This window comes from Dipodomys merriami, unplaced genomic scaffold (assembly GCF_024711535.1).
Source record: "Dipodomys merriami isolate MVZ:Mamm:240054 unplaced genomic scaffold, mDipMer1.0.p SCAF_9, whole genome shotgun sequence".
In the NCBI taxonomy this organism is placed as follows: domain Eukaryota; kingdom Metazoa; phylum Chordata; class Mammalia; order Rodentia; family Heteromyidae; genus Dipodomys; species Dipodomys merriami.
In genome coordinates this window covers 62,028,000-62,053,665 of record NW_027206512.1, presented here as the reverse complement: position 1 = coordinate 62,053,665, position 25,666 = coordinate 62,028,000, and the positions used below count along the sequence as shown (strand labels likewise).

The following is a 25,666-nucleotide window of genomic DNA, read 5'->3' as shown; positions in this document are numbered from 1 at the left end:
TGGGCGCCCGCCGGGCCGAGCGCGGGGACCCGGCGCGCGGCGCCCACAGCCGAGAGCCCGGACGGCCCGTCTGCAAACTGAGAACTCGTCCTGCCCCCCGCCGCCCCGCCCCGGCTCCCGCACGGGCGCCCGCACGCCCTGCCGCGGTGAGTGGAAGCCCGGACCCTCGAATGCCCCCTCCTCGCCGGAGCTGGCCCTGAGTTCGAATCTCCTGTCGAGACCTTGGGCCTGGTCTTTGGTTTCCCCGGTGGGGTCCGAGCCGCCCCCCGGGGCGTGTGCGGCCGGGCAGTGCCCCCCTCCCCAGCTCCGTTTTGGGGGCACCGTCGGCAGGGTGCTAGCCCGGGGCGCAGGGCCCAGGCCAGCCACCGACCTCCGGGAACGCCTCACCCTCTTCTGGTGGTGGTGTTCTAGAAAGATCGGAGCTGGGCAGGGCATGTCCGTGCGGACCTCCAGATGGGGGAACCTTGAGCTCTGTCTGCCCGAGGTGAGGGAAGCGAGTAGGAAAAGTAGAGGTGTGGAGAGTTCCAAGCCCCCTCCTCCCACCAGCGTGGGGCCGGCCGGGGTCTAGCCTGGGGGCCTTGTGCCTGAGGGAAACTGAGTCAGGAGTCTGTGAACGTCCCGAAGCTCTGACCCCGTTGGTGCGTGGCGAAGCGCAGCGCTGGTAGAAAACGAGCCGAGCGTGGTCTAAAAGTTCCCCGCCATCCGAGCTGGAGCGGGTGCAGGAGGGGATCGGGGTAGGAGCTGCAAGCCTGGCCCTCCACCCCAACCTCGGCGTCTCCTGTAAGGTCAGTCCGCCGCAGGGCCTTCCTCAAGTCAGGTGTTGGGGGCTCAGACCCACAATCCTAAGTACCTTAGGGAGCTGAGAGCCAAAGGCCTGGAGTGTGAAGCCAAACCAGGCAGAAAAGCGTGAGCCACGCCATCCCCACCATAACCAACAAAAACTGGCTCAAGAGGCCGAGAAAGCCCGAGGTCCTGAGTTCACACCCTGGTATCCGCAAAACAGCGAACGAAATCGTAGGCCTTCGCTTCCAGGTGACTGTCTACGTTTAGGAAAGCAGGTGTAGCTAGCTGCCACAGTCTCCAACATACTAAAAGGCACTAAAATACAGTCTAGTTCTCAGAAGCCCAAATGCAACTATTAGATCCCATAGTCTGCAGAGAGTCTGGAAACATTGTTTCAAGCTAGAAAGGGGCCGTGCCGGGATCCAAATGGTTCTTGAAGGAACCATTAAGGTTGGAGTGTGGTTTTGAAGGAGGGATGATTTGTCCAACAATATGGACCCCCTCACCCCCACTTCCAGGCTTCCAGCTGCTGTTCACATCTTCATTCTCGTCATCACTTACCCAAATTCTCCCTTTGGTGTTCCATGGTTGGAATTACCTTCTCCAGAAGGTGCTGTCCAAGCCCTGTCACCTGGTACTTGTGGATGTGGCCTTGCTGGGAAATAAGTGTTCAGGATCAGATGTAATGAAATTAACAAGCAGCAAGTGTCTTTGGAAGAAGAGGAGAGATGAAAAGAAACCTTGTGAAGATGGATACATGAGGAGAAGCTGGCATCCAAGATCGAGGCCAAGCGTGGGGGTTTACAGCCAAAAAACAAAAATGACAAACAAGAAATGACTGGGGTGACTGGGAATTGGGAAAAATATAGCCGGCCACCGATGGCTCACCTCTATCATCCTAGATACTCAGGAGGCTGAGATCTGAAGATCCAGATTCAAAGCCAGCCCAGGCAGGAAAGTCCGTGAGACTCTTATTTCCAAGAAACCACCAGAAAACCAGAAGTGGTGCTGTGGCTTAAGTGGTGCTTGATGTTGTGCTCACCTTGAGTTGAAGAGCTGAGGGACAGCGCCCAGGCCCAGAGTTCGAGCCCCATAACCCCCCCCCCAAAAAAAGTTCCAAAGACTCCATCTGCAAAATATCCAGCAAAAATCCAGGCTGGAAGTGTGGTTCAAGTGGTATAGTGCCATCTGAGCAAGCCAGCCAAATAAACCCTAGTCCCTGATGATAAGCTCCAAGACATGAAGAGAAAAAGAGCTTTCTCAGCAGAGAGAGGCATGTGTGCAACTGCCCTGAAGAGGTCAGGAGCTGGGCATGAGAAGGAACGCAGTTGTCTTCTCTGCACAACTAAAACCTGATCTTCCAGGCACCGGCGGCTCACACCTGGGATCCTAGCTACTCTGGAGGTTGAGATACGAGGATCACCATTGCTGTTTGGTGCCAGCCTGGGCAGGAAAGTCTGCGACACTCTTATCCCCAATTAACTATCAAAAAGCTGGATGTGGAGATGTGGCTCAACTGGTAGAGTGCTAACCTTGAGAACAAAAGATCAGGGACCGTGCCCTGGGTTCAAGCTCCGAGAAAAAAAAGAAACAACACAAATGAAAAATGAACTATGTGAACTGTGTCAGGCACTCTGAGACCCAGAGGAAGGTCGACAGGAGACATTTACAAGGGATTGGCCTCTCATGGGGCACAGCCTTCTGTACAACACTGATTCATTTTTTCTAGTGGCTTTTAGCACTCCTATTAGGCTTGATCACACCCTCACTGGATTTCATGTACCCAGGTCTGGGATCTTCCTGTAGTGCTCAGAGATACAGACTGTAAATCTCAGATCCTTTGAAACTATGTATAAACCAGCTGGGTGCCAGCTTACACCTGTAAGCCTCGTTGAGGTTTGAAAGCAGTCTAGGGAAGTGTCTCATCTTCAGTTACCAGCAAGAAACTAAGCTGGAGATTTGGCTCACGTGGCCGAGCAGCAGTCTTGAGCAAGTGAGCTCAGTGATCGTGAGGTCCCTGAGCTCAAGCCCCGGTTTAAAAGAAAAAAAAAGTCATCCTGTTGGGTCTTGGCATAAGGACCACTTTAAAAAATATTCCAGAAATTCTTAGTAACTTCCTGGAGCCCTCGTTTGCTCATCCACGCAAGAGAAAGTGTTTGGGGCCTGGTGTCAGTGGCTCACGCCTGCAAATCCTAGCTACTCAGGAGGCTGAGATGTGAGGATCACGGTTCGAAGCCAGCCCAGGCAGAAAAGTCCGTGAGACTTATCTCCAATAAGCTACTCAGAAAAAGCCAGAAGTGGTGCTGTGGCTCAAGTGGTAGCGCGCCAGCCTTGAGCACGGAGAGGCTCAGGGACAGCGCCTCAAGCCCCAGGACTGGCAAAAATGAAAAACAAAGGCCTGTCGTCCCCAGGGTCGCTACACATGACATACACGAGGCCCTGGCCCAGGCCCTGGCCCTTCACTCTTCAAATCCTGGCACGCAGGGATCCGCGCCCTCACCGCGCATCTTTTGGTCACTGCCAGTCTCTGACACGCTTTTCTCAACTGCAGCCGAGGTGGGGGGTGGGGTGGGGAGGAGTTGGGGGGCTGGGGGGAGGGGAAGGTGGTCACCAGGGCAGCCTTTCCTAGACTATACCCAGCGCGGGCTCCTGGGCCGCTTCCCGGCATCCTTCGCACACGGGGCGGCGCCGCCGGGCCCTCCGCGCCCCGCCCAGCTGCCTCTGCAGCCCGAGGGTCTGCAGCAGCGCGGGGTGCGGCCGGCCGGGAGCCGCGACCCCAGCACGGAGCATGCGCGGTAGGTACGTAGAACCGGGAAGGCGCCGGGAAGCGGGGGAGGCGCCACGCACTGCAGTTCCAGCAGCGGCCTGTGGTGTCGCTGTCCGGGCTCTGCGGGCGTGTAGATCTCTACCAGGCTCCGCTGGCGGGCGGGCGGACGGGCGGCGGACGGGCGGGCGGGCGGGGCCTAGAAAACGCGGACGGGAAGGGCTGCTTCGCTGTGGCTAGGCCCGGCCAGGCCCGGCCAGGCTGCTGGGCTGGGGGCTGCGGGCTGCCCCAGGACTCTGCGGGGTGCTGGCCCCGACTGTGCTCTCCTGATCCAGGTTAATTAACTGAAGATAAATAGCTAGGATGACTCCACAGTCTTCCTCGCCTGTAATCTCTGCTGCTCAGGAGGCTAAGATCAGGGTTCAAAGCCAGGCAAGAAAGTCGCTGAGACTCATCTCCACGTAATCATCAGTAAAGCTGGAAGTGAAGCAGCGGCTCCAGGGTAGAGCACTAGTGTTGAACAAACCACCACCACCCTCAGGGACAGTGCCCGGGCCCCGAGTTCAAGCCTCAGCCCTGGCACTAAGGAAAATAAAAAAATCTCACAGCAATCTGATCAGACGCTGCATGGGGAAGGAAATGTGGCTGGAGTAAGTCGGACTTGGTGTGGTGGCTGGTGGCTGGGCTGTGTCGACTCAGAAAGAGGACAGGGGTTGTGGCAGCCCTGGGCATTGGCCACCAGGTCTCCGCGGTGGGGCAGGTGGCATCAGGTCTGACCCCTGGCTCCTGGCCTCTCACCCCCATTGGCAAGGGAAGGAGGTGGTCTGCTGGCTTTCCAGTTTGCCGGAGGAGGTCACCCCGGGGACTGTAGTTCCAGGCCGGCCTCTTCTGCAGTGCGGACCACTAGACTTCCATGGGAAGTGCCCTGTTCTGTTCCCTCTGCCTACCCCCCCCCCCCCCCCCCCCCCCCCCCCCGCTTCTTTCTCCTCTTGACCCCACAAATCACCTTCTCAGAGGTGGTTTTTTTTTTTTTTTTTTTTACTGCTTCCTCAGCATGGTGGTCCTGCTTCTGCCTGTCCCACCGGGTGCTCCATATTCTTCATAGTAAATGTCACCCCTCAGTCTTCCCACCATTAAGCAAGTCACCCTCTTCCGCTCTCAGGCCTGGGACTGCATGGGGACCTCACAGTTACAAGCTATTAAAAACACACTCAAACACCTGCGGTTGGAGTCACTAGCGTGTACATCAAAGCAGGCTTGAAAACCCACCCAGGTCCAGATATGAGCACTGAACTGTTCACTCATGCTTTCTTTCTTTCTTTTTTTTTTTTTTCAGTAGGTCGTGGGGCTTGAACTCTGGGCCTGGGCGCTGTCCCTAAGCTCTTCAGCTCAAGGCGAGCGCTCTACCACTTGAACCACAGCACCACTTCTGGTTTTTTCTGCTTATGTGGTGCTGAGGAATCGAACCCAGGGCCTCATGCATGCAAGGCAAGCACTCTACCACTGAGCTACCTGCCCAGCCCTCACTCACACTTGCTTCTCTAGGTTTTTTCCCTCTGAGGAAATAACTGTGCTGACAGTGTGTTCCCCCAAATGCGGCTATGTGTTGAGGACTGAGCTTCTGTACAGGACCCCAGTGCTGTTAATCACCTGGAAAGCTGCAGGAAGAAGTATCCCTCAACCCTCCAATCTTGGTGCCTTCAGAAGACAAGGTTCATTTTCACTCACATTGTGAGTGTTTGCTTTCGCTCTGTGAGGATTTAGGGGATCTATCTGGGATTTGGGGAATCATGATAGATATTTTGCAGAGCCTTTGTGTCAATTGAGATGGATGTTATGATGACCAAAACAAACAGAAAATAGTCATTCAAATTGATCGAACCCCCTCCCCTCCCCAAGGGAATTAGCTCTTCTGCCATGGGGTGGGGGGGAGGGCGTCTTTGATTAAGTCTGGTGCTGGGCAATCAGAGCTATCTGGCCACTCTCTGGGGTACAGTGCTTCATGTCTGTGATGCCACCTTGGATGTGGCACACTTGCTGTCACAGGCTGATGGCGGCCGCCCTACCGTCTCATCCAAACAATACAAAGGTCAGACAGTCTAACTCCTTACTTTGAAGGTATGATTCTGGACAGTGAGGAAACACTTTCTAGAAGCTTCTGGGAAGAGTTCTCCTTTATCATGGAAGATAATGTCGTGATGGCATTTCCGTTGGGATCAGAGCTGATCCCGTGTGGGAGACACATACAGGGGCCTGGGCCCCCTTTAAGAAAGGATCTAAAACTCATCTTCCCACCACTGCCGGTGCCATCTTGAAATTCGTAATGGGTTTTAACATGGAGGGCTGTCTCCACTTTGCAGTGGAGTCTGTAGACCCTGTAGTTGACCTTCGTTGGGACTCGCTCTTTGACTGAAGATGGAGCCACCGGTGAAGAACATGAAGCCAGCAGAGTTGACCTCAGTGAAACGATTTTTTTCCAGCTGTTGTGAGGATGGTACATGATTGACTCAACACAACACTGACTAAAAGTTCTACTTTTCTAGGTGATTTGCAGCTGTGGCGGTGCTGGGCAGTCGAAGGGCTCGCAGGAGCCCTGTGCATCTCCAGCCAGGTAAGGACGTGGCCGACCAGGGGAAAGAGCTCTGGGAGCCGGGCGCTGGTGGCTCACGCCTCACCCTTGCATCCAATTAAGCATCAAACAAAACAGAAGTGGTAGAGCACTGGGCTTGAGAGGAAGAAAAAGCTCAGGGACTGTACCTAGGTCCTGAGTTCTAAGCCCCAGGACTGAGACAAGAGAGGTTGGAAGCTTCCAGAAGCATATGCCAGGGCCCTTTCTCAGGTGCACAAATAAACAAAATATGCATCATCTTCAGGTTGCAAAACGCCAAAATCTGTGTGAGATGCCCTGACGTGGGGCCAGCAGAACTCCCGTTAAGGATGATTTGACCATGAACAGATTGGGGAGCTACCGTCACGAGATCTGCATCAGAAATAATCAAATGTATCCCTCAAGTATTTTGCAAAGAGCAGTAAGGTGATACTGTATCTTAGTTACTAATTCCACAAAATGCCAAAGCCCTTGACACACATCATAGTTTGTCATTATGTGTGATTTTAATTAACGTGTCAGTCCTGGGGCTTGGACTCAGGGCCTAGACACCCAAGCTTTGTTTTTGCTCCAGGCAAGCACTCTACCACTTGAGTCACAGTTCCATTTCTAGCTTTTTGGTGCTTAATGAGAGATAAGAGTGTCACCGACTTTCCTGTCCCATCTGGCATTGAACCATGGTCCTCAGACCGCAGGCCTCCTGAGTAGCTAGGATTACGGGTGTGGGCCACCAGCACCTACCTTTCATTTTTAAAGGTGAATAGTTGTTTTTCTACATAAAGACTTCAATGTCAGTGAATTTTAATTTGGCTATTTTTGTTATAAGGATTGGATAGTATTTTTTTTAATTCTAGTTTCAAATGAAAGATGTTGGCCTTCTGGGTTTTTCAAAGGGATACTATAATGCCCGTTGTTACAGGAAGTTTAGGGGAGTCGGGTGCAGGTGGCTCCCATCTGTATCCCCAGCTATCCAGCCAGGTGTCTGGGACCTGAGGATTGAAGTTCAAACAAAGCTAGCCTGAGAAGAAAAGTCCCCAAGACTCTTTTTTTTTTTTTTTTTTGGGTCCGGTTGTGGGGCCTGAACTCTGGGCCTGGGCGCTGTCCCTCAGCTCTTCAGCTCAAGGCTAGCACTCTACCACTTGAGCCACAGCGCCACTTCCGGCTTTTTTCTTTTTGCTTATGTGGTGCTGGGGAATCGAACCCAGGACCTCATGCATGCAAGGCAAGCGCTCTACCACTGAGCCATCTTCCCAGCCCCCGCAAGACTCTTATCTCCAGTTAACCACCAAAAAGCCAGAAGTGGAGCTGTGGTTCAAGTGTAGAGCACTAGCCTTGAGCAAAAAAGCTCAGGGACAGTGACCAGGCCCTACATGAGTTCAAAACCCCAGGACTGGAAAACAAAAACAAAGCAAAAGTTTATGGAGGGCTGGGAAGGCGGCTCAGTGGTAGAGTGCTTGCCTTGCATACATGAGACCCTGGGTTCGATTCCTCAGCACCACATAAGCAGAAAAAGCCAGAAGGGATGCTATGGCTCAAGTGGTAGAGTGCTAGCCTTGAGCTGAAGAGCTGAGGGGGAGCTCCCAGGCCCAGAGTTCAAGCCCCACGACCGACAAAAAAAAAAAAAAAGTTTATGGAAGCTACTGTCTTGCTACCTCTCATCCCCAAATTGTTTTCTGATCTTTTCTTACTGTCACTCTTTGGAGAAGCACAGTTCACTAGCTGAAGCTCATGGGTGGCTCTGATCATCCTGAGCTTGGACATCCCTCATGTGTCCGGAGCCTCAGGACTTTCTTTTCTATTACATAATTACTTTTATCCTTTGGCTATTTTTCTTTTTTTATATTTTTTATTTTTTATTGTAAAGATACTATACAGAGGGTTACAGTTACATGAGTGAGGTATTGAGTACACTTCCTATTGGGCATTGTTACCTCCTCCATTGTTTTCCCCCTACCATCCCTTCCCTCCCTCCCTTCCCCAAGGTTCTTTTTTTATTTTTTTAATTGTGATTAAGTGATTACATAATTTCCCAAATTTCACAGTATTGTGGAATAATGATGCTCATTTAAAGTCACAAGTTCATTCTAACTTTCCTGGAGCAAATTGTCTATCACAGTCTATAACATATAACGGTGTTCACATGTTATACACCATACATGTGATCAGCAGCATGGGGATATTTAGTAGTGGTTCGACCAGATGAGTGGGAGTTCTTTGTTTCTTAAGTCCTGTTAATTTTGTCGTATCACCTAACATTTTGGATTTAGCATCCACTTATCAGGGAGACCATGTACCGTTTGTTTCTTTGCTCTTGGCTTACCTCGCTCAACATGATTCCTTCTAGATCCATCCATTTCCCTGCAAATGCCATTATTTTGTCATTTCTTTGTTTCTTTGCTCTTGGCTTACCTCGCTCAACATGATTCCTTCTAGATCCATCCATTTCCCTGCAAATGCCATTATTTTGTCATTTCTAATGGCTGCATAATATTCCATTGTGTATAGATACCACAATTTTTGGATCCATTCATCTGTGGTGGGACATCTGGGTTGTTTCCATATCCTAGCTATTGTGAACAGTGCTGCAATAAGCATGGAGGTGCACGTGTCCTTGTATATTGGTTCCTGTTGTTCAGGGTAGATGCCTAGAAGTGGTATGACTGGGTCGTAAGGGAGGTCAATCTTTAGCTTTCTAAGGACCCTCCAGACTGCTTTCCAAAGTGGTTGTATGAGTGTACATTCCCACCAGCAGTGTAATAGCGTTCCTCGCTCTCCACATCCCCTCCAGCATTTGTCGTTGGCTGATTTGTGGATGTGGGACATTCTGACTGGGGTAAGGTGGTATCTCAGGGTTGTCTTTATTTGCATTTCCTTCACCACCAGGGATGATGAACATTTCCTCATGTGTTTCTTTGCCATTTTTATTTCTTCATTTGAGAAGTCCCTTAGTTCCCTTGCCCATTTAGTAATTGGTTTGTTAGGTTTGGGAGGGATTAGTTTCTTGAGTTCCCTGTATATACAGGATGTTAACCCCTTGTCTGATATATTGCTGGTAAATATTTTTTTTCCCAATTAGTTGGTTGTCTTTCTAGCTTGGTTGCGATAGATTTAGCTGTGCAGAAGCTTTTTATTTTAAGGTAGTCCCATTTGTTGAGTCTCTCTCCAATTTGTTGTGACCCTAGGACTCTGTTCAGGAAGTTCCTTCCTGTGCCTATTAGTTCAAGTGTCTCTCCTACTCTGTCCTGCAGTAGTTTCAGAGCCTTTGGCTATTTTTCAATTAGGCTATTTATCATTGTTTTGATTTATGTGAGCTATGTATGTACTCTAGCTGTAAACGTTTATGCTTCAAATGTTTCCCACAGAACATACTTTGTTTTCTGGCTTTGCTTATTGTCTGTTACATTGAATTTGAAATATTTACATAGTCAAATATTTCTCCATTTCCCTTAGTCCTTTGAGCTTCCTGTCTTGCTTAAGAAATCTCTACACACACACACACACACACACACACACACACACACACACACACACACTCACCACTGCCACAAATGTCAGATGAATACAGTTTGTGTCCCTTAGGTTTTCTTGCACATTGCTGTTAATGCAGTTTTACATTTCAATAAGTAATTGTCTCAGAAATTATTTTTGCAGAGGTGAGAGGAAAAGGGCTTCTTTCCCACCACCTTTGACACTCATTTTTTTTTCTAAAAGTGATTTTTAAAATAAACCATTCTTTTCTTGCTGACTTACAGTACCACCTTTATTACACCTTTGGTTTTCTTTTAGAGATTTCCTAGGACTATTTTTTTTTGTCACAGTGACTTTATGTTTTAAAAACTTTGCTAAGACAGAAAGTTTTGTTGTTGTTGTTGTTTTACAAAAGTCTTTTCCTGAAATCTTTTCTCCATATGAGACATACATTTTTTCCCAGCCTATGACAGTGGTAAGGAACACAGAATTGGGTCTATTTCCTTCTTAGTTATTGGTGCAGTAATAGACTTAGCATTCAGCTTGCAGATTGCAGTTCTGAGTATTGCTAGAGAGTAGCCAGCAGGGGTGCTTGCTGAGAGCAAATAGATTGAGTATAAGCTATGAAGCTCATTGTGCTCATCCCTACCCAAGATACTTAAAAAAAAAATCTTTCAGCAAATTGTGCACAAGGCAGCGCAGGTTCTGAGCTCTTCCTCTGGGACTGGCTCCCAGCATCATCCTGACTATTTTGGGAGCTCCTCTTAGTAGGTCTACTCACCCTGGAAACAGATAGCCGCTCCTTCCTTTCATGGCTGTCTCTTGGCCAACATCACTTGCTTGGGTCATTTCAGTGGCTTCCTGATTGCAGTCCCTTTCATGTGATTCTTGAAAACCTGATGGTGTGATTGTGTTTGAATCTCTCCAGTACTGCACCCCCCTCTCCTGCCCCACTCAAAGTCAAAGTCGGAGCCTTTGCAGCAGCTGCAAAGCTCTGTATGGTGACTTATGTTGACTCTCTGACTTTACTCTTTATTAGTCTCTGGATCTGATTTTTATTTTTTTGTCAGTCGTGAGGCCTGAACTCTGGGCCTGGGCGCTGTCCCTCAGCTCTTCAGCTCAAGGCTAGCGCTCTACCACTTGAGCCACAGCGCCACTTCTGGCTTTTTTTTTTCTTATATGGTGTTGAGGAATCCAACCAAGGGCCTCATGCATGCAAGGCTCTGATGTTTATTAATTCATTGACTGAGTATCTGTCAAGTGCCTGCTGTCTAAGCCCTGCTGTGGACACCTGGACACATGTTCGTAAACAACACAGACTGCAATCTCTCTCTTCCTTATTATGTTAGGAGGAAGTAGGGAAGAGTCTAGGAATAAAACAGACATAATAAGGTGCACCATGTGGCGTGTTGAAGTTGGGTGACCATTGTCCCTGTTAGGACCAAGGGATTTTTTCAGGATACTTGCCAGAAAAGTGCTCTGCTACTTGAGCTACACCCCTCATCCAGTATTTGTGTATCTGAATGGCCCTCTGTTGATCAGATGTGGATTCTACGTCTCACCTCTGTGGACAGTGTCCTTGTCTGTGATGCTTTCTTCCATATCCAGCATTGTATCTCTCTTTTGAGTTCTTTTTTTTTTTAAGTCTTTCTGGTTTGTAGCTTTTCTTTAATGCCTTGCAATGGAAGTTCTCTTCTGTGCTCTTGGCTATTCATATTAATTCATATTTAAGATGCAAAAAATACAGATTATACAGATTGGAAGGGAAGAGCGTGTGCTTAGGTGGGTCTGACCGAGTTCGAGGGACTGGCACTTTGTGAGGACTGGCACGTGTCTGTATTTATAGCATGACTGCTCTGTTGTCTTGGCTCCTGCTCATGTGTTAAAATAGGTCCTAAAGGATCTGGGAGAAAACTATCACTCAATCCCCATTTTCCAACCCTTGTATCTCACATTTTTAGCTCTATTTTATATGCCCAATTTGAATTTTTTTTTCCTGGCAGTCCGTTCTTTCAATGAGTACCACAGATAGCCTGGCCAAGTAGACCTTTGGTTCCTAGAGGAGGATTGTGTTGATTATAATGGATTCTTATAATAACTGTTGATAATAAAAACTCCTTTTGTACTAGGGATTGGTGGCTCACACCTCTAACCTTAGCCACTCATGAGGCTGAGACCTGAGGATCTCAGTTTAAAGCCAGCCCAGGCAGAAAAGTCCATGAGACTCTTCAGTGAACCATCAAAAGCTAGAAGCAGAGGTGTAGCTCAAGTGGTAGTGAGCCAATCTTGAGCAAAAAAACTAAGAGACAGTGCCTAGATCCTGAGTTCAAGCCCTAGAACAAAACGACAACAAAAACAAAAAGCAAAAAAGGCAAAGGAGAGGAAAGAAAAAGAAATCTCTGTGTCTCTCTCTGTCTCTGTCTCTCTGTCTCTATTTGTCTCTGTCTCTGTCTCTCCCTGTCTCTCTTTGTCTGTCTCTGTCTTTCCGTCTGTCTGTCTGTCTGTCTGTCTGTCTGTCTGTCTGTCTGTCTGTCTGTCTGTCTGTCTGTCTCTCTCTCTCTCTCTCTCTCTCTCTCTCTCCCTTTCCCTTTCTCCCTCCCTCTCCTTTTACTGCCTTTAAGGGCAAATACTAATGTCATTTTTGAAGGCTTACAGATATTTTTGTGTGTGATGGAAATCATCTGTTTCTTGTTGAATTACTTCCTCCAAGACTTAATACCATCAATTCGGTTGTTGTTGTTTATCGTTGGTCACAGGGTTTGAACATATGGCCTGGGCACTGTCCCTGAGCTCTTTTGCTCAAGGCTAGCACTCTACCACTTTGAGCCACAGCTCTACTTCCCATCAACCTTTTCTGTCCAGTTATGATATTGGGATTTTTAGCAAGCCCAGATGTCTGAACTTACCAGGCTACAAGTTTTCTTTTTGCATGAGAATTACTTGTTTGTATCCTTGGCTTAGCCATATTAGGTTGTCTAATTCCTTTTTGACTTTTCCTAACTTTCACAAACACGTACAGTCAGTTTGGGTATAATGAATCTATCAGTCTTTCCCTGTATGATTTATGTTTTCATCCCAAAGTCAGAAAAATTATTAGATATTGGAAGAAAATACATGAGTCCATTTCAACTTTGCTTTTGGCTTTCAGCTATTTGATTCATGCAGAACATATTTTCAGATATGATTTGTAATAGAGATATAATTGCATTCCCCCGCCCCCAGGTGGTGAGTGAGTTTGCCCCAAACCACTTAATAAATCACCTGTCCTTTCTCCACGGATGTTGTCTCTATCATCTTTGCTTGTCTCTTCAACAAGCGGTCACTGCTTGATTCCACAGCCTCGCCTTCCAGACAGCAGCACCCTGAACAGACCACGAAGTACTTGTACTTCTGCAGCTCCGTTCTGGAAGCATCCTCAAGTCCCTGCCTGAACATCTCCAAGAAGGTCTGTTCCTGCGAACCAGTGCCTCAGTGCCACAACAGAAGGAATTACTGAATCTGTTCTACACTGTGTGATTTTATAACATCTGGACCTTCATTTCATTTTGTTTTGTCAGTCGTGGGGCTTGAACTGTGGGTCTGGGTGCTGTCCCTCAGCTCTTCAGCTCAAGGCTAGTGCTCTAACACTTGAGCCCCAGCAGCACTTCTGGTTTTCTGGTGGTTAATTGGAGATAAGAGTCTCATGGACTTTCCTGCCCAGGCTGGCTTTGAACCTTGATCCTCAGATCTCAGCCTCCTGAGTAGCTAGGATGACAGGTCCGAGCCACTGACACCCAGCCTAGAGCTTCATTTTAAAATACAACTTTAGCCAGGCTCTGGTGGCTGAGACCTGAGGGTTGTGGTTCAAAGCCAGCTGGGGTATTCTGTAACCAGCAAAAAGCTTACAGTAGAGCTATGGTTGAAGTGGTAAAGCACTAGCCTTGAACAAAAGAACTCAGGGATAACACCAGGCCTTGAGTTCAAGCCCCATGATTGGGACACACACACACACACACACACACCACCACCACCACCACCACCACCACCACCACCACCACCACCACCACCACCACCACCAACAACAACAACAACAACAACTTTATTGAGATCTAGCTGATATTGAAGACACTGGACATATGTCATGTGGAAAATGTGATGAATTTGGAGATTGGCACATGTTTGTGGAAACATCCCTGCCTTCAAGGTGAGAAACATCCATTTGCCCTCCAAGCTCCCTGGTCTCCCGTTTTTGTGGTGTGAATACAGCACACGAGTCCCATGCCTGGGATGCAATTGTAAGTGTGCCTTTTTGTTGAGCACAGGCAGAGTATTGGTTCTAGAATGTAGCACAGAGATCCTAGAGCATTAATAGTTTTAGAAAATGTATCCCTAAAGCCAATTAGCCTGTGATTTTCAAGACTTTATGTATACCATAACATAAACCAATAAAATTAAGCTGTTTTGAATTTTCTTTTTAATGTTCACTTTATTAAATATTAAAGCTTTTAAGAATATTAAGGCATTTAAATTAGCACAGCTGTAATGTTTAAAAATGGTTAAAATGTTAAAAGCATGGTTGGAACTCACATTTTTAAGGACAAATATAGATACCCAAGAATAAAGCCAAGTGCATACAATATAGGCAATCATGAATGAGAATGGGCTGTATTGGATAGTGGAGTAAATTTGATTTTCCATAGTAATTAGAACAGATTAAACATGATAGAGTAAAGATGCACACACGCCGAGCTGGGACCATTTCTACGCAATAGGTTGTGGATAGCTTAACATTTTCTGCTTCAGGCCTTTCTTAAAGTGATCTTAAAGAAGCTCCATTGAAATAGCATTGGCCTTACCCCACAAGTGACGATTAAAATGGAAACACCTCAGAGGAGCGGGAAAGTAATTGATTGAGTTCTTATATGCACTTGTCATCTGTCTCTCATAGTTATTCACACCCATATTTCCAACATCTACATTAGAGCCTACTGCTGAACACGCATGCAGTTCAAGCAAGTGCTGTGACTGTACTTTATTAAAGACAGAGGAATATAGATTGAGAATGATTAAATTCTGCAGAAGCAAATATGGATCCAGGATATTGGGTTCTGGTCTTTGCTCACTTTCTTATACAGAGTGCGCTCCATAGCTTTGTTCGACTCTCCATTTCCTCATCTGTATCTTATACTAGACGTAAAATCAAACCCTCTTCACTTTGAGACAGTATCATGGTGTGGACAGTGTTCTGAAAGAACAGTTCTCTACCTTTAAACAGAAGTCCATGGTTTTTAGAACATTTTATTTTCATTCAGATGGACGCTTACCTTGAAGTCGAATAGGCTTTAATGTGTTGTGTTTCTTACTATGATTCTATCTGGTGGAAAGTCACAGTCTGCAGAGTGTGCCTGGCCGGTGGTCCCATAGCTATGTCACACCAAAGTATTTCCAAGGTTTGTTGTTGGATTGGTATTTGCCGGGCCTCTTGATTCTCACGTTCCTTTGCATTTCTACAACAGCAAATAAAAGGCAGCCACCACTCACCAATGTCTTCAGCATAAGGAATTACTCAAACATCGTCGGTACAGGAGCCTTCGCATCTGAGGGGAGCTCAGTCCTCGGGGGACCAGGTTCATTGGTGAGGTCACGCGGATCCCTCCCGTGCCAGCTGCCCCTGTCTGAGCAGCGACTTCTCACAACCTTTGCTTCAAAGCATCTCTTGAAGATACAGAAAATAATCTTTGAAATAAATCAGTAACATGAGCGTAATGACCATATTTGTAGTTCTTTGCTGTTGTTTACAAGATGCTTTTCAAAGTGTGGTATTTGTTGATTTAGTGCTAGTACTGGGGCTTGAACTCAGGGTTGGCTACTCTCAACCTGGCTATTTTGCTCAAGACTCAAAGCACACATCCACAGTTTCACTCCTGGTCTTTTACTGGTGAATTGAGAGATAAGAGTCTCAGAGGTGTTTCTGTGTGGGCCAACTTGGAATCATGACCTTCAGATCTCAGCCTCCTGAAGAGCAGGGATTCCATTTTTGGAAGTCATAAATACTTCTTTGACTTTAGCTTCCAGTTTCCATCACAGAATGATTCTCTTTTGTACAAACTGATAAAAGTCATCTCTTGAAGATACAGAAAATAGTCATCTGAAATACATGCAAACTGATAGAAGTCTTGAATCTACTGACCTGAGGATAAAGCAAGGCCTGGGCTACCGAGGGGCGACGTGTGTGCCGAGGGGGAGGGGCTGAGTGAGGTAGCATTCCTCCCTGTGACCCCCCGTTTTATCTTTCCCATCAATTAACATAATAGGGAAGTACTTGTAGTATTCAGTCATGTCTTCCACAGAGTCAAACTTCTGAAACACAGAGAGGAAAATTAATGATTTTTAACACAGATGGTACCTGTGGGTTAGAATGTAGTTAAGATCCTTCTCTCTTCCTTAGGAAGAAGTGAATTCTTCACAACTTTTGTATTACGTAGGCAGGCCAGGGAGTGAATTTTTTAAAGTAATGTGTCAAACGAGCTCTTGAATGATAAAATTGAAAAGATGATAAGGGAGAATAAAAATAGCTGTGTGCTCTTGGTTCATGCCTGTAACCCTACTCCAGACTCTGAGATTCACAGGTTGAAGCCAGCCAGGGCAGTAAAGCCTCATCTCCAATTAATCACCAAAAAGCTAGAGGTAGAAGTAGTGGGGTGGCTCAAATGGTAGAGAGCTAGCCTGGAACAAAACACTCAGGGACAGTGGCCAGGCCTTGAGTTCAAGCTCCAGGACACACACACACACACGCACACACACACACTCTCACAAATGCTTGTCAGTATCAAAGGTTCGAGGAAGGGTTAGTATTTCACATCCAGTTGTAAACCAAGGACAGAATTCTCTTCATCCTTGTTCTTCATCTTTGGCAAAACTTTTTACTCAAGAGCTCTTCACAACATTGGCCAACACACTTTGCTAAAAGATAATCTTTCCTGGCACCAATCTTCATAGGGAAAATATTTGCTTCCTATACATATTTCTGTTTCCCTCAGGGCTGTTCTGAATCAATGAACTCAGTATTAATTGTTTTAATAATCTACTACCTGGATGGTATTTTATATGAAGCTATAATTTTAACAGGGACTAGGAAGCAAGGCAGATGCAATCAATCACGCTGTCATTTCTTATTGCTGGCCACTAATGAAATACCGCCCTCAAGAGACAGTTACAAAAGATTATAATTAAGCCTTTATTTTTTTCTTGCATTCTTTTTTTCCTAAGAGGGACTGCAAATGTCACCCTAATATTAGATCTTCCAGCCTTTTCTTAAAATTTTTTATGCTTATTCTATATATAAATTAAGGTCAATGTTTCTTGTTTTTTCTTTCTGGGAAAGCAAACCAATCTGATCAGGTACACCTGGGTGTGAAATAAGGAGGCGCAGGAGAGAAAGAGAAAAAAAGATTTCTTGGGAAGTGAGAAAGTTATGGGTTCATGTTCCTCTCTGTTCAGTCTTCAAAGCTTAAATTATCAAGCATATTTAAACTTCGTAATTTTGAGAACTGGACCCATAAGCATTTGCACAGTACAGAAATGTCTGTAAATTGGCATTCCTCCCTTCTCTGAGCAGAAAGACAAACAAACATGACTTGAACACTTGTGTGCTGGGCTGGCCTTTGGGCGGTGTGTGCATTCAAAACAAATGCCATCTACCGGCCAGGGCCTGGATTCTGCCAAACTCAGCGTCTGCCCAGGCACCTGTACAGATAGTGACCGATGAGTCACCATCCCTCAGATGGTAGAGACTCTACCTTATTTCTGTGTTTCCAGACTGGAGCAGAGTCTAGCATAGTGTAAGCAGAAAATGACTTCTTGGCCAGCAGTGAAAGTGTGGCTCAAACGGTAGAGGGTCAGTCTCGAGCAAAAATGATAAGCAAGGATGGAAGTTGTAGGTGACCAATAACTGAGTAATTAGGCATAGGAGCTGAATTCCTCAGTTTCACTCTTTGTTCAATGGTGATCGCATGGCACCGCCTTGGGGAGGAGTCGGTAGATCACACTAGCCAATGACACTGACCTGTTAAGGAGGATGCCTGTGCTTTGCACACACATCTGAACGTATAGGGAGCGCACCTAGGTTTAGGGCACATAAAGATGAGAAAGGTACACGTGAACACAAAATGCAGTTTCTGAAACTAGGAACTGTCCTCACAGTGGGGGCTTTGGTGGCACCCATTGAACGCTGAAGGATGAATCTGGGGGCTGTCTCAGCGGCACCTTCTCTCCAAGGTGGTCAGCAAGTGGCAGACATCTGAACTGCCATTAGATGTCATTCCAGGCGCCCTGAGCGGCTTCTCTTCACAGTCCGGAGTAGGGCATGCTGGATGGAAAGCTGTGGCTTCGTGGAAGGCTGGCTTCCCTGCCTGATTCACAGCCTGTCTTTCCCAGATGTTTTCAAGGGCCGAGTGAGCGAGCAAATGAGACAGCCTTTGCCGGAGGGAGGTCTGGAAAGGGTTCTGCTGTGGTCTTTTCTAGATTCTCTGAGTCCAAGGAATGCTGAAGCGCAAACACTTAAAAATCACAGCAAGCTCTGAAAATGAGGACGTCTGTGTACTGGAAGATGTTGAAGGCTAAAGGAAACTTGACTTGGCGAATCTACCCATAGCAATTCACCGTGGGTACCTCCATTTGGACGGATTATTTTCTGGTTATTGAAAGGACTCCCTGACGCATCATGAAAACCAGTTACTATGGGATTCATAGGGCCCTGACCTGGCTGACACAGTACCATTTGAACCACACCTCTCCACCTCTGGCTTTTGGCTGGTTATTTGGAGAAAACAATTTCCTGGACTTCTGTTCCTGACCTGGTTTTGAACCATGATTCTCAGATCTATGCCTCTGGAGTAGCTAGGATGATAGGTATGAGCTACCACTTCCCAGCTAATATATTGTTATTGGTGAGCACCCCAATGGGCTTGTTCCTTCCCTGGGCTCCTCACCAGCAGACCTGTACTGAGGATGGAATCTCTCCACTGAGCTCTGTGGGTGAATCCACCCTCATTTTGGATCACAATTGCCTGGGCAGTGAACACAGCGGGCTTCAGAAATGCCTGTAGCAGGAATGCAGCACAGGGCATGGAAGGGATGTGGGATGGCTTTCCCAGGAGGCAGGTGTAGAGACCTCTTGCAGAATGGATTTTCTCCAATAGGCATAGCAGGATGGAGACACAGGCTGGTGGACTGGGAGTGGGCAGGGGAAGAGGGGGAAGAGGAAGTGTTCTGTGCATTCTAGGAGCTGGAAAGGCTCCCACTGCACCTTTCTCAGTAGGCATCTTTCCTCCTGCGGTCGCACTAGGGAGCCAAGGCTCCAGTGCCCCCCAGACAGAGGAAGTGATCAGGCCTTACCCACCTTGTCTCCCCTGAGGCCTGTCCCCAGAGCGAACTTCTGATCCTTCTCCAGGAAGCGGATCTTCACATTGTACACTTTGTTTCCATGAAACACTACCAACACGTAGGGCTCTGCCCTGGATTTTGTGGAACAATCTCGAACCAAGAAAGTGCCATCCTGAAGCAAAGGGAGAACAGTTGGTTATCTTCTCTAGGTAGCTCAGCATCACACTTTTGAAGAGGCCTAAGTATGAATGGCGTGTTTGTGTGTATGTGTGTGTGTATGTGTGTGTGTGTGTGCGCGTGCGTGCATGCACGTGTTGTTTATCTAGCTTCATCTGGTAAACTTTCATAGAATATCTGTAAATGAGGACAATTATGACTTTGTGAGAAGGACTCTAGGTGGATTGTGATGTTTTCCTCTTCTTTCAGACCTCCCACCATCCTACCAACCTCAGCAGCCCATCTTCAACTAGGCATGGCATTCTGGGCAGATGCACTGACCAGATCAGTGCTGTCCTCCTGACTCTGAGCCAGTCACCATTTCCTGGGGGCACCTGTGCCCTGGGGCTCTCAGCCTTGGTACCTCTGTCTCTCCGGCCCAGGGAAGCCTTTCCCCAGGGCGCCCCCCACCCCACCCCACTGCCGTGCTTCTCCATGTCTGTCCCTGTTTACATGTTGCCCTTTTGCTGGGTGCTCAGTTCTTAGTCTACAGGGGGTGGGCGCTCTGGATGGAGAAGCTTTCCTCCTAGCCTGGGCTTGTGTGTGGGAAGAGGGAGCCATGGCTAGTGCTCTACCACTTTGAGCCAGAGCTCCACTTCTAGCTTTTTTAATGATGGTTTATTGGAGGTAAGATGTATCACAGACTTTCCTGCTGGGGAACGCTTTGAACTGCAATCCTTAGATCTCAGCCTCCTGAGTAGCTAGGATTATAGCCATGAGCCACCGGTACCCAGCCTTCATGGTAGGTTTAGATGTCTCTACTCCCTTTGAAGTTGGGTTTGGACACAGTGAATTTTGTCACTTGATACGCGATCAGAGGGGAATCACGTTACTTGGGTGGAGTGTGTGTGGATGTATGATCTAGGGCGCAGAGGTCAGCACCTTACAGAGATCGCCTCCCGCTGCCTGGATTTACCCAAACAAACCTGTCTTGAACATGAAGCCCCAGCAAGTAGTGATGCTACATGATGGAGATCCTGAGGGCATTTGTTACTATAGCATACCCTGTCAGATCCTGACTATTGCAGAGTTGATCATCTCTGCTCCTTCCTGAAGAAGTGAGACACAGAGACCCCACTCCATTAGCAGGAAGTAACCCTTGAAGATAGCAGTGGGAGAACACCATCCATTGGGGGCCCCCTACCCCCCATTCCACATTGATTCTTACTTCCTGGGGCTGGAGTTTACCTCTCAACAAAATTTATGAATAAAGTAACTCCGGGTAAACTTGTGTCCCCTGGCTGATCATGGCACATGCAAGTCTTCCATCTGAAACTCTCCATTTTGAACCCCCCTTTCAGTGACAGCATTTCCCAGCGCAGAGAATTTCTGGGTGATTCTGGAATGACCGCCGCAGCCTGCACGGCTTGTTCTGTCCCGTGACGCCGGGCGGCTGGGTCCCGTGGAGGCCGTACCTTGCTCTCCTTCATCAGGGCCTCTTCCACGGCCTGGCGGCTGCATGCTCCAATGTACCATTCTTGGTGCTGGAGCTCCTGTGGTGCAGGTTCAATGAAGAAGATCTTAGGATCCCAGGGAAGAGAAGCAAGAGCCCATCTATCGGCTGTTTGCCATCTTTCCCTCTCTCCTGCGACTGGGGCAGGGAACAGAGCCTCAGCATAACCTGAGAAAATGTGGGGTGCCTACTCAGGAAATGGCCTTTGGATGCTCAACCTAAGTGGACATGGGTGAGAAAGCGCTTCAGGGTGTCATCCCTGGCTAATTCTCCATGAGGCGGTTTCACAAAAACACCTGGAGAATCTAGAATGACACAAAGTGGAGAATCTGGTAACAAAAGAAAGGAAGATCATAGATCCTGTAATAAAATGTTTTGGGGAATATTAGAACCCAGTCATTTGTAGTTGGAAGAGGAAAAATGTCCTACCCCAACCCCAACCATCACCTTTTCACCATGGAGCCTGATGAAATGCTGGTGACACCCAGAAGGATGTGGCCCACAAGCGCCTGCCTTTACCTTTGCATCCAACATGGTGGGGACAGGTTTTCTCTGGCTGGTGTTTTTATGGGGCAGCATGTTTTCACAAGGGCCATCAGTGGCTGGAGATGGGCATCTCTGCAGAGAGCAGGAGCGCATGCTGCCTTGATGATCTGAGAGGAGAAAAGTCACAATTCAATACGATTGCGTTTCCATCTGTCTGCCCCGAGCATGCGCCTGCGCCATCTGTCTGCCCCGAGCACGCGCCTGCGCCTTGCTGCTCCCTTCTGGCTTGGCTCCCTGGCTTGGTCTACACATCTCACAGTGCCCGACGCTCTGTGCACTGTTCTCTGGCTTCAGCCTCGGCCCTGGCCCTGCTCACAGCAGGAGACCTACAGCAATCATGGAAAAATGTGATTCTGACTTTCTTACTCACCCTGGCTACCAGTCCATACTGCATTTCCTTCCCTCCTAGGAGAAAAATCAAAGCGTCTTCCTTCTGTCTCTAATGCTCTGGCAAACTCCTTCTTCCTTCTCGTTCTATCCAGTCTCTTGACCAGAATGAACTCTGTTCAATGTATACATATCAAGCTCTTGCCACTTAGTATCTTTTAGAATAAGTTAAAACAGACTAACTACATGGAGCAAGCATAATTAAGGCAGTTATTTTGATTATAATGTATGCACTATAAAGTTAATAAAAAACAAAAAATGAGGTTACTTTGTATCCAATTTGAAAGAATGATCAGCAAGCTGTGGTTTATTCAGGCTTGGGTATTTGGCAGGTATTTTATTTAAAAGGAAGACATCATGCTCAGCACTTTTTGGGATGCAAGGGGGCAGTGTTTCTTACCAATCGTGAATTCAGACTCTCTAAGGAGGAACTGGAATCTGGTGGAGCTCATATCTGTCATTGTGATACAATAGCAACCTGCTTGTCTTTTTTTTTTTTTTTCCTGATGAGATGGCAAATGTAAGTTTTAAATGACCGTCTGAGACCACACTGGTACAGTTCGGTTCTCAGCTATCTTCCAGAGGCTCAGGTGCTCAAGGCTGGCTCCTGAGCCTGTGAACTCTTCAGGAGGCGGAGCCTCGTGGGAGGAAGTCAGGTGAGTGGGAGGGGCTGTGGAGATGCCAGCCCCTTCCTTAGTCTCTTTGCTTCCTGGCTTCAGTGAGGCTGCACATCTTCATGCCATGCTGACCCGCCACAGGCTCTAAGGACAGGGTTAAGCAGCCATGGGCTGACACCTGTGAAAGAGCAAACCAAAGGACCTCCTCCATTTAAGCTGTTTTCACACTGATGAGAATTTGACTAACAGACACGTGTGCTCTGATTTGGGTTTGAAATGTCACCTCCAAGTGCCCATATATAGGAGGCCGGGTCCCTAGCAGGTGGTGCTCCTGAGAGGCGATTGTACCATGAGGATGCATCAATGGGTTAACCCATTGATGAGTTCGTAGTTGAGTGAACTATTGTTTATGGGGAGGAGCAGGGGGAAGTGGTCACTGAGGCTGGGCCTTTGAAAGGAAAATCTCCGTCTAGACTCTTCCTGTTGCGTGCTCTGCTTCCTGCTGGCCCATCACATGCTCCCCACCATGGTGTGCGAGCTCATCTTTGTCCTGAAGAGACCTTGGACTACAAACTTCTGAAACCATGGGCCAAGTAAATCTCCCCTCCTTTCAGTTGCCCTCACGTATTTGTCTCAGTGATGAAATGGTCAGTAATGCATTTGTTAATACTGAAAGAATGGTTCCTATACATTCCAGAAATAGTCTTCCGTTGGTTACCATTAAGAGTTTAATACTTCAAGGGTTTGAATTCTGTACCATTTCCCAAGTTTTCCGTTATTACTTATTAACTAAACTTTTATTAGGCATGATGCCTTTTGCTTTACTCATATTTTTCAGGTCATAAATTGGCTGAAATTGTCTTAGTATAATAAAAGTATTTTGAATTTTAAGTGATCAGTTTTCTGCAATACTTAGATACACATAAATAATTCTCATAATGACCATCTTATTCTCAAAAAAAATCCTAGTCAGAGGTAACACTATGGGAAAATATTAAAGGTATGAGGAATCCTTTTTGATCTTAGTGATCTTATAGAGGGGCTGGGTTTTGGATGTCAGGGAGCAGAATCAATTCAGATAAAATCTAAATGTTGAGGTAATTGGTGTGTAAATATTAGCAGGTGCTCCATTTAGCATTCTTTCAAAGTTCTTGTCAAGCTACCAAGTAGGATTTCAACTTTGTTCTATTTTTAAGGCTGAATTAAATCATTAATGCTTATATATTTGTCCCACAATGATTACTTCTGTTCCACATATCATTTTGTCTAGGATTTTATTTATATCTCAAGGTCTTATGATTAGTTATCCCTAGCTTAAACTGACATATATGTTGGCCTAAAAATCCAGTAAAAGGTAGGCAGTTAAGAGATATAAAATACGTAAAAATAGATATGAGTTATTAATAACCACAATAAATATCAAAGGTGCAACCTTAGCCTTTAAAAGTCATATGTAGGTTGGCCTAAAAACTCTGGTGGTGTGCTAATTGCAGGCTTAAAATACAATAGAACATAAAGATCACAAGTCAAAGAATAGAAGACTATAGACCAGGCAAATTGTAACCAATAGAAAACTTATAGGGTTGTTATGGATGGGAAAAAATGATTTTAGAGCAAGGGAAGTGGTGACATGGTCCATGAAGAAATGTACTCATTACCTTATACAACTATGATCCCTCTGTACATTACTTTTATTATTATTATTTTGTCAGTAGAGAGGCTTGCACTCTGGGCCTGGTGCTGTCCCTTAGCTCTTCAGCTCAAGGTGAGCGCTCTACCTCTTGAGCCACAGCACCACTTCCAGTTTTCTGGTGGTTTATTGGAGATGAGAGTCTCATGGACTTTCCTGTTCAGGCTGGCTTTGAATGGAGATCCTTAGATCTCAGCCTCCCTAGTACCTAGGATTACAAGTGTGAGCCACTGGTGCCTGGCTTGTACATTACTTTTATACTAACAATATAAAATTCACAAAAAAGTTACTTTCAAAGTTTTTATTAAAATAAAATTGTAGGAGGCAGGCTTGGAGGCGTGACTCCTGTGGTAGAGTGTCAACCAATGAGCAAAAGTATCAGATGCCAAATTCGAGTCCCAGGCTCTAACAAAGAGTAATTATAGGAAGAAGTACAAAATAGTTTATTATTTAACTGTCTACAACAATGGTTTCAACATAAGAATGCACATGTTAGAGGAAAGTCACCATGTTCACTGTCTTCCATCACCCAGCCTGAACTTCAGGCAAAATTCAGTGATTATGAGTTTTTCATGGTATTTTGGCAACTGATTTATTATGTTTCCAAACTGAATGCCTTGCTTTAATATTTAAAAAGTCCCAGTTAAAGAAAAAGAGCATTTGGAAACAGTTATGCCTTTAGAGTCTGTTCAGAGAGTGAAACGAATACACACACACACACACACACACGCACGCACGCACGCACGCACGCACGCACGCACGCACGCACGCATGCACGCACGCACACACACACACACACACACTCAGAAGAACTTTGCCCAAAACTTTCTTCTGAAAGCCTCATTGGATCACTGTGGTCTGAGTAAAATTCAAAGTATGAGTATATCCCACCTCAAATAATCAATGGCTTTTGCTTTAAAAATAACAGAAATAGCAAAATTGGAGAAGTTCTTTGTATAGGAAACATTGCAGTTGGGATTTGCCACCCTATACAATAGGACCCCCACCTGGAAAAGGGTGGTTTGTAGCCATGAAGAGCTTGGTGCTGAGCAAACAGGAGAGGATTCTGCTAGGTGGTTGGCGACACATGAGACAGGGCAGCCGAATCAGAACAGGTATGGAGTGTAAAATCAATGATTGCTAATATTGAAAGATTCCCACGTAAAGGTTTTAACACTGATCCTGGCCTGTGCTGGTCATTTGATAAATGCCACCAGTGACTATGGCTAATAGCACGAGAGAAACACAAGTCTAGACCTTTCCGTTGTCACTTAGGATAAAATATTTCGTTCCACTAGTAGTTGTTAGCAGGCTTTGCTTTAGCCTTACATACATTAAAAAAATTTTTTATAAAGGAAAAAGCCATTTTTTAAAAAAGAAAACATTAGTTAACAAAATCTCAAACCAAAACAACAACAAAAATCATCATTCATGTCAAAATTACAGAATGATATTCAACCTGTTCTGGAGTAGACACCAGACACTTTTGCACTCTCTTCCAACATATCAGATACATCTTTTATTTTCTTTTGAGAGCTATCTCTTTGGTCTCCTCACAGCTTAGCTTGAATTAATTTATCAGGGAATGGAGTCATGTGTTTATTAAAGGATGACTAAATTATCCAGGAAAATTAATCATTTCCAAAATTCTTTCCTTGTTTGTGAGATGAAGACCATAACATCTGTATCTATAGCGCTGTAGGCTTCACTGTTCTATTTGAAAGCCCATCCATGGGCAATTGCTTTAGAACCAATGTGCTCTAAAGACCTT

At 46.4% G+C, this 25,666-nt stretch overlaps 1 protein-coding gene and 1 long non-coding RNA gene across 4 annotated transcripts in view; one reads left to right on the top strand and one right to left on the bottom strand.

Moving 5' to 3' along the window:
- The first annotated feature begins 12 nt into the window (after nucleotides 1-12).
- Nucleotides 13-14,049, top strand: LOC138820884 (uncharacterized). 3 transcript variants are annotated; one of them, XR_011370011.1, is made up of 3 exons: nucleotides 13-146; nucleotides 6,091-6,158; nucleotides 12,962-14,049. It is a non-coding gene; the product is annotated as an uncharacterized lncRNA (long non-coding RNA). The 3 variants fall into 3 exon arrangements; XR_011370010.1 differs by lacking the exon at nucleotides 13-146 and adding an exon at nucleotides 5,099-5,259; XR_011370009.1 differs by lacking the exon at nucleotides 13-146 and adding an exon at nucleotides 5,099-5,278.
- A 1,663-nt stretch (nucleotides 14,050-15,712) lies between these two features.
- Nucleotides 15,713-25,666, bottom strand: part of Clnk (cytokine dependent hematopoietic cell linker) — a 120,654-nt gene continuing 110,700 nt past the window's right edge. The window contains exons 15-18 of the mRNA XM_070013233.1: nucleotides 21,175-21,308; nucleotides 20,618-20,695; nucleotides 19,003-19,158; nucleotides 15,713-15,962 (exon numbers count right to left, since the gene is read on the bottom strand). Of these exons, the coding sequence (XP_069869334.1) occupies nucleotides 15,816-15,962; nucleotides 19,003-19,158; nucleotides 20,618-20,695; nucleotides 21,175-21,308 (515 nt within the window). The 3' untranslated portion in view covers nucleotides 15,713-15,815. The remainder of the gene's footprint in view (nucleotides 15,963-19,002; nucleotides 19,159-20,617; nucleotides 20,696-21,174; nucleotides 21,309-25,666) is intronic.